This window comes from Mugil cephalus, chromosome 4, assembly GCF_022458985.1.
Source record: "Mugil cephalus isolate CIBA_MC_2020 chromosome 4, CIBA_Mcephalus_1.1, whole genome shotgun sequence".
Taxonomy (NCBI): domain Eukaryota; kingdom Metazoa; phylum Chordata; class Actinopteri; order Mugiliformes; family Mugilidae; genus Mugil; species Mugil cephalus.
The window spans coordinates 14820426-14828085 of record NC_061773.1 but is presented as its reverse complement, the minus strand read 5'-3'; the positions used below and the strand labels follow the sequence as shown (position 1 = coordinate 14828085).

Sequence of the window (7660 nt, the reverse complement as noted above, 5' to 3'; positions counted from 1 at the left end):
TATTGTCAGAAGGGACTAAATGCTACATTATACGGCTACATGATGGCAAATATTTCTAGAGCTATTTTAAGATGGCTTCTTCAGTGTGAACGCTGTTAACAATACACAGATACCTTTTCAAATACATTCTGAAAGTCTTGTCACGTAACCCGTAGACAATAGGACTTACAAAGCGAGGAAGGATTTGGAATATGATGTAACTGGAGAAGTTTATAGAATGTAGTGCAGCAGGGACTAAGGATACAAGGAACTGGATCAACATTGGTTGCACATAGACCGACATACACAACAGCACCTGAAATCCATGAAGCAGGATGGTGCTTCTTGCCTTTTTAGCATCTGCATTAGCAGCTTTAGCCGCAAATATAATTCTGAAGTAAGTGTAGAAAAGCGTGAGCCAAACCACGACCAGAAACAAAATGTTGGACACATCCCTCTTCTTTATACTGTGATTGCTCCTGAACACACTGTCCCTGCTGCAGTAAACTCTTGAATGTAAGAACTGCAGCTGTTCAGTGGCCAAGAGGATGAAGACATCTGGCAGGGCAGAAAGGGAACTCAACAGCCAGGTTATACCAATTACAATATATGTTCTTTTGACCGTACATATGTAGTTGTAGTGTAGTGGAATACACACACATATGTAGCACTCTGCCGCCATGAAGGCCAGGTTCAGAGGAGTGTTTTGTGTGGTGAAGATGGTCGGCAAGATGAGAATCACACAGAAGGGGACGTAGAGCGTCCGGAAAATGTAGGCCAAGATGAAGAGGGAAATGCTGGTTGTCAGCTGGATCATGTCATTCGTCACCAGGTGGATAAAAAGGATATAGCGAGGGTTCAGCTTGAAGATCTGAAATGACCGACAGAATTGGAGAATTTGAGTTAGAGCACAAAATGCATCCACATCTGTCTGTAAGCATGCCATGATGTAATGACCAATGTTTGTTTATTGGCCTCTGGACCCACATTAATCGACCAGTGTTTCCAATTTTGCAAACTAAATGCATTTCTAAAATTATAAGGGGGACGTTGTTACATGTTTTTTTTTTTTTTAATTATTATTTGTTTTACAATTTATACATTATTGAACCATTCTGCATTTTGACTGGCAACAACACCACTGACTGTAAGAACAGCAGATATGAAAATAGAATAGAAGAAAGGAAAGATGGTTTCCTCACACTGCTGCTTACCCACCACTTTCTACATTTCTGCAAAACTAATCATCATAGTGGTATTTCATACAAGTCATGAAAGTAGACAAAGAGAATCTAATTTAAACTAATCAAAATCAAATGTGATACTTTAGTATTTGTTAATTCAGAAAATTTTGCAAATTTTACAAATCTTTCAGTTGCAAAAGCAAGTGCACCACTAGGATTACAAGTTTCGAGCCCAGTGTAATGAGACTCCGGTGTTGTTCAGTGCTTAAAAAAAAAAAAAAATTTTAACGGTCTGATCTTCACATCACGTTTGTGGTAGTGTACGATAGCACAGACAAAGGAGCTTCCTGAGGGGCTAAGAAAGAGAGTTGACATGACGCTGGAAAAGGTTACAAAACCATCTCTGAAGAATTTGTGACCTACAAATCCACAGTCAGACTTAAGACGATTCCTCCACAGGAGTGGTTTATCAACAAAGATCACTATTAAAAAAAAGTCAAGACATCTGCCTATGAGTCGAAACTTAAGAGGGACTAGGTCATGCAATAAGACAACTACCCCAAGAACAGAAAGAATCGTTAAAAAAGAAGAAAATGAATGTTGTGGAACAGCCAAGTCCTGACCTTGATCTAACAGAAATATTGTGAAAGGACCTTAGCAAGCAGTTCGTGTTAGGAAACCCACAGGCTTCTCAATTACTGGAATTATTTAGCTGCTGTTGTTGCTCCACCAGATGTCACATTAGAATCCTGTTACTTCCTTTTGTAACTTACATATTTATAATAGTGTAAAATTCTCCTGAATAAACAGATATAGAATCATAATATTTATGTTTCATTTTGTTTGATTGAGTTCCCTTTGTCTACTTTCAGGACATGAGTGAATCCTAATTACTAATAAATCACATCACTAATAACTTAACACACATGATGCTTGTTGAATGTGTGGATCATGGTGGCATTGATGTAGTTGATGGTGATGCCGAGAACGACAACAGTCACATTCTTGCCAACAGCTGCAGCAAATGTGTCCCGATAATTCAAAGCGGTTACGGTTACATTGCTGTTCCCAGGTGTCAAATTCATGTCAGTTTCTGGTGAATTGAACAGACAAAAACATGTGAAAAAAAGATACTTCAGTTACATTTGCAAACATTCTTAAAAACTCATCCTTTCTACATGTTTAGACATTTATCAATTAAGTTGTGAAGCAAAGCAGTTCATTACTCACCCTTGAAAATAAAGGATGCTGATGTGGAGAGGAATATGACTGTGCTGCAGATTGCTACCAAAGTGGCTTCATACGGTTCGTCCAGCAACTATATGTGTTCTGTGTGGGTGTGTGCGAATTTGTGAATTCTAGACATGTGTGTAGTTAAATGGCCTTGTTTTTGTATAGCGTCTCTCCGCCTAGTGGTACTCAAAGTGCATTACAGTCATAAGAAACATGTAACCCACAACACAGAAACATATCACGAGATGGGAGCCAGCTCACTTAACTTAAAGGATATCACCTGGTCTAGGGTGAGGCGGGAAAAGAGACACAACTTCCGGCGTTTCGAGGACGGGAGCGGGAGGTCTCCACGCATAGAGAGAGACAATAATGGTAACACACACACTGCACTAGAGACACGCCAAATGAGCTGAGAACCAAGTGCCGAATCGAGCGAGCTGGCCGGCTGTAGAGCTGCTGTGGCCGTGTAGCGACGGGGGAGCCCTGAGCTACGGCCTCGCCGAGTGCGGTCATGCCGGGTTATTCCGGGCCCAGAAGCGGTAGCTACGGAAGGAAGCGGAAGTAAAGCGACTCCCATGCTCAGGTAGTTTGATAAACGAGCAAATGATATTTCATGCAGTACCGATGCAGTCCCGTTTGTCTACGAGTGTTACAGTTGGGGGCGTCGACCGAGATTAGGATTTCGATAGGCAGTGGTTTTGGTTAATGTGTGATATTGTTGTCTTTTTTTTCTGAATTGTGTTATCTGGCTTTTGTTAGTTTTCAGTTAGCTGTTAAAGAGTCACGGCTTTCAAAGCCGAGCTGGCGGCGTTTAGCGTAGTAGCTGGATTGGTCGCGTGTGTGGTTCGGTTAATGGACGCGGGTTTCAGGTCGGATGTCGTCGTGCCGAGTGTGATGCGTGTGTCCATCGCTGACTGGAACATTTTGCCCTGTGTATATTTAGCCGTGTGGCGTTTTTTTTTTTTTGTGACAGGTGTAGTATAGGCAGGTTAGCAAGCAGCTCTATCATCAGTTACAGCAGGGGTATTCAATTAAAATTCAGAGAGGTCCAGTTCTCTTTGACGTGTATGTGTCCCATTCTGGGCAGGAGGTTGAGGTATGCAGACCGCAACCCACTGGTATATCTTGTTATTTCTCGTTTCCAGACAGCTAACCCAAGGGTGTTTAGGTGGGCTGTAGCCTTGCAGCGATATAGTCTAGCGGTGAGGCACGTGGCAGGAAAAGACAACATCCTGGTGGATACTCTGTCATGCATGCCCATTGATCCAACTCGATTTGTTGTGAATTCAGAGAGTGATTGAAGGCTGTAGATTTTGGAGCTTATGGCTCGTAGGAACAGGAAGTGGATTGGTTCAGTGGAACTCTTTTGCCTCATTGAAGGGTGACACACACCAAATGAACTGAGAACCAAGTGACGGGGACGCCCTAAGCCAAGGCCTCGCAGAGTCCCGTCGTACCAGGCCCAGAAGCGGTAGCTACAGAAGTTGGGGGTAAGTGAAGCGACTCCTATGCTCAGGTAGTTAAATGCACACACACAGACAGGTACACACTCATGTTCTGGGCATACACGAGAGAGAGAACCTTAGGTGTAGTTTGATAAATGAGCAAATGATATTTCATGCAGTACCGATGCAGTCCCGTTTGTCCACGTGTGTTACAGTGTGGATAACCAGAAAAAAGACTTTAGTTTGCTAGGGATCATATAGATTGGACTCTAGAGCAATGGAAGGAGGTCATGTAGTCTGATGAGTCCAGATTTACCCTGTTCCAGAGTGATGGGGGCATCAGGGTAAGAAGAGAGACAGCTGAAGTGATGCCCCCATCATACCTAGTGTCTAGTGTACCGGCCTTTGGGGCAGTGATATGATCTGGGGTTGCTTCAGTCGCTCAGATCTAGGTTCAGCAACATTATGCCCAAAGAATGAGGTCAGTCGACTACCTGAATATACCGAATGGCCAGGTTATTCCATCAATGTTTTTTTTCTTCTCTGATGGTATGGCCGTATTCCAACATGACAATGCCTGAATTCATTGGGTTCAGATTGTGAAAGAGTGGTTCAAGGAGCACGAGACACCATTTTCACACATGGATTGGCCACCACAGAGTCCATTGAGACCTTTGGGATGTGCTGGAGAAGATTTTCGTATGAAATGAATGAAACACTGGATGGAAATAAATCTTGTGACATTGCAGTAGCTTCTTATTGAAACACTGTAAGAGCGAATGTTGCTCTGAGCAAAGCTAAAGGCAGTCCAACAAAATATTAGAGTGTGTGACCTTTTTTTTTTTTTTTTTTCTTGGGAGGCACAGGTGCTTCAGAAGCAATGACCAGCAGGCTGAGGAATAGCTTTTTTCCCAGGCCATGGCCTTTCTGAACACTGCCTTCCGCTGACCCCTACAAACCAATCCACTCACCTCCACTCTTCACTCTTCATTGAGCTGTTTAATGCTCACTTTATCTGTTTTGCATCGCCTAATTCATCGTCTGCCATTTCCTCTAGTGTAACTTATGTTATAGTTCCTGTTTAAAGTCTGTTTACATTTAATGCGCAAATCCATCTGTATAATATGTTCATAGTCCCTCAATAAATCAGGGTGTATATCTTGCTCACTCACCTGTTTATATGGTCTCACATAGGCGTCTATCTGTAAGTATTGTCCATATGCTATAAAGACAACCTTTTCCATGGTGCTTATATACCACACTATTTATGTGAATTGCAGTTACTGCTTATTGCACGTGTGGTTACATGCTAAACTGCATTTCGTTGCTCTACATGTGTAATGAAAGTGAAATCTAATCTAATATAATTTAATATAGTTGTTATGAATGGACAAATTTGCTATGGAGACAGGTTTAGTACCAGGTCGAAAACATGTTTATTTCTATGTTTATAAATCTGAACATTTTTAACAACGGGGTTTATGGGTTTAACTCGTTGTAGGGTCTAATGAACATTAAAGGAACTCAATATTCAACGCTTCCCTTGTTGGCTTGGCCTTGTTAGCCCTGAAGTTACTGCTTAATGCACACACAGAGCATAATGAAATCAGGAAGTCTTATACATTTTGTACTGTTACTGGAGTTTAGATTTATATGTGTAAATGTACTTTATTATATAGCACTTCACAACAATAAAAAGAATAAATAAATAAATAATAATAAAAGAATGAAAAGGCAAAAATAAGCAGTGGAACGCTACTGGATATTAAAATTCATTCTAACTAAGTAGGTTTTAAGTTTAGATTTGAAGAGGCCAAGGTCAGTGATGAATCGCATGTCAGTGGGGAGCTTATTCCAGAGCCTGGATGCAGCAACTGCAAAGGATCGGTCACCCCAGTGTTTAAATTTTGACCTGAGCACTTCCGGCAAGAGTTTGTTTGAAGACCTCAAAGCCCTGCCACACTCACGAATGGTTAGCATCTCGGATAAATAAGATGGGGCAAGGCCAGCTTTAAAAAAAAAAAAAAAAAATCTGATAAATATTTAATATTTTGGTGTCCTTCTTCCTACTTTTTGCATAGAACACAATAACAAAACTGTAAAACTGTATTCGCGATCATTATGTTCAGTTGCAGTCAAGTTACTGAAGCTAGACAAAGCTAGGTAAAGCCAGCAATGCTGTAAGATCACATGCTTCATTTTATAAATGCATATGCATCAACAGATGCTACATTATTTGTATGACACTTGTATTTGAATATTTTGTTGTCATAAATATATGCATTAAAGATTTTTGCTATAATGTTTAAAGAGACATTTTAGTTTCACACAGCTAAAACATGATACAGTCTAACTGTAAATTTTCACTAAGCCAAATTAATTACATGACAGTCATTCATCTACTGTTCTACTAGAAGTCATGAATGTGGCAGCCCTGTCTGTCTGTAAATTAAATTATCAATCATAATTAATAATTTTTAATAAAATATGACATATATAACATATGTGTTTGGTTCAGTCACCTGCAAGTAGATGAAGGAACTCAATAATGGTGAAGGATCGAGCCTATAGTCCTTAAAGGTTTTACACTTTTGGATCTAATTGCAATGTTTGTTTTCTGACTGTGCAGAACAGATACCTTTTTAGGTACTTCCTGAAAATATTGTCTCTAACACCATAGACGATTGGACTAAATGATCTTGGCAGAATATGAACTACAATATAGATCACAAAGACGTAATCGGTGTAATTCTTAGGAAGCCATCGCTTCAGAGCATCGTTTAACTGAGGAGCCACATATGAAGCTATGCACAGCAACAGCTGAAACCCATGCAGAAGGATTGTATTTCTGGCCTTTTTAGCATCTTTGCTTGCTGTTTTTGCAGTGAACAGGATCTTTAAGTAAGTGTAAAAGATAACTAAGCAAACTATAACCAGATATGCAATATATGTAATGTCCCTCTTCTTGATGATGATTGGATTTGGAAATACAGTGTTCCTGAGGCAAAACACTCTTGAGTGAAAGAAATCCAGAGGCTGTGTAGCCAAAGTGATGAACAGATCAGGAAGAGCAGACAACATGCTGGTTACCCAGATTAAACCAATCAGCATTAACGTTCTTTTGACGGTGCAGATCCGAGCGTGATGAAGTGGTAAGCAAATGGCGATGTAGCACTCCACTGCCATGCAGGCCAGGTTCAGAGGAGTGTTTTCAGTGGTAGACACAGCGAGCAGGATGAAGATGCAACAGATGGAGACATGGAGTCTGTGGATGGTGTAGCTGATGATGAACAGAATGATGGTTATCATCACTTGCATCATGTCATTGACCACCAGGTGAATAAGAAGAATATACCGAGGATTTGTGTAGAAAATCTATGCAGAGAAACGGAGAGAATGATTAATAAGTGACATATCATTGATATAAAACAAAATAAATACAGATAAAAAATATACATACATACATACAATAGAGTAAGATACAAGAATTAAAATCTGTAAACACATGAGATTTAAATTAAAAATCCATCTCATCAAACGTGACCACTCAGGTCGTTGTAACCACTGACACCTTTCAACTGTGATATGCCATAAAAATTATAAAAAGTACTGACTTGATGTTTGCGGAAAGTGTGGATGAGGCTGGCACTGATGTAGTTGATGGAGATCCCGATGACCACAACAATCACATTCTTGGTCACAGCTTTAGTGATGGAGTCTCGATATTGTAAAACCACAGTAAAGTTGGCAGATGAGGTGTTCATCTCTTAAAGGCTGTCGCCAAGCCTTTTTAAAAATTAGAGATCACATACAATTATT

The 7660-nt window shown here is 40.3% G+C and overlaps 2 protein-coding genes across 2 annotated transcripts; both read right to left on the bottom strand.

The window, feature by feature from the left end:
• Positions 1-2909, bottom strand: LOC125006324 (odorant receptor 131-2-like). Its single transcript, XM_047582265.1, has 4 exons — positions 2782-2909; positions 2677-2681; positions 2090-2256; positions 1-850 (listed from the first exon to the last, which is right to left on the bottom strand). Exons 1-4 carry the CDS (start codon positions 2907-2909, stop codon positions 62-64), a joined length of 1089 nt encoding a protein of 362 aa, XP_047438221.1. The 3' UTR covers positions 1-61.
• A 3316-nt stretch (positions 2910-6225) lies between these two features.
• Positions 6226-7605, bottom strand: LOC125007057 (odorant receptor 131-2-like). Its single transcript, XM_047583627.1, has 2 exons — positions 7456-7605; positions 6226-7216 (listed from the first exon to the last, which is right to left on the bottom strand). The coding sequence occupies exons 1-2, from the start codon at positions 7603-7605 to the stop codon at positions 6425-6427; spliced, it is 942 nt and encodes a 313-aa protein (XP_047439583.1). The 3' UTR covers positions 6226-6424.
• Between the last annotated feature and the right edge of the window lie 55 nt (positions 7606-7660).

Bases quoted from the DNA above. Each gene is read 5' to 3' on its own strand.
- LOC125006324 (XM_047582265.1), bottom strand. From the start codon at position 2,909: ATGACCGCACTCGGCGAGGCCGTAGCTCAGGGCTCCCCCGTCGCTACA. The intron at 851-2,089 runs GTGTGTTAAGTT...CGGTCATTTCAG, and splicing joins ACACATTCAACAAGCATCAT to ATCTTCAAGCTGAACCCTCG.
- LOC125007057 (XM_047583627.1), bottom strand. From the start codon at position 7,605: ATGAACACCTCATCTGCCAACTTTACTGTGGTTTTACAATATCGAGAC. The intron at 7,217-7,455 runs GTCAGTACTTTT...TTCTCTGCATAG, and splicing joins ACACTTTCCGCAAACATCAA to ATTTTCTACACAAATCCTCG.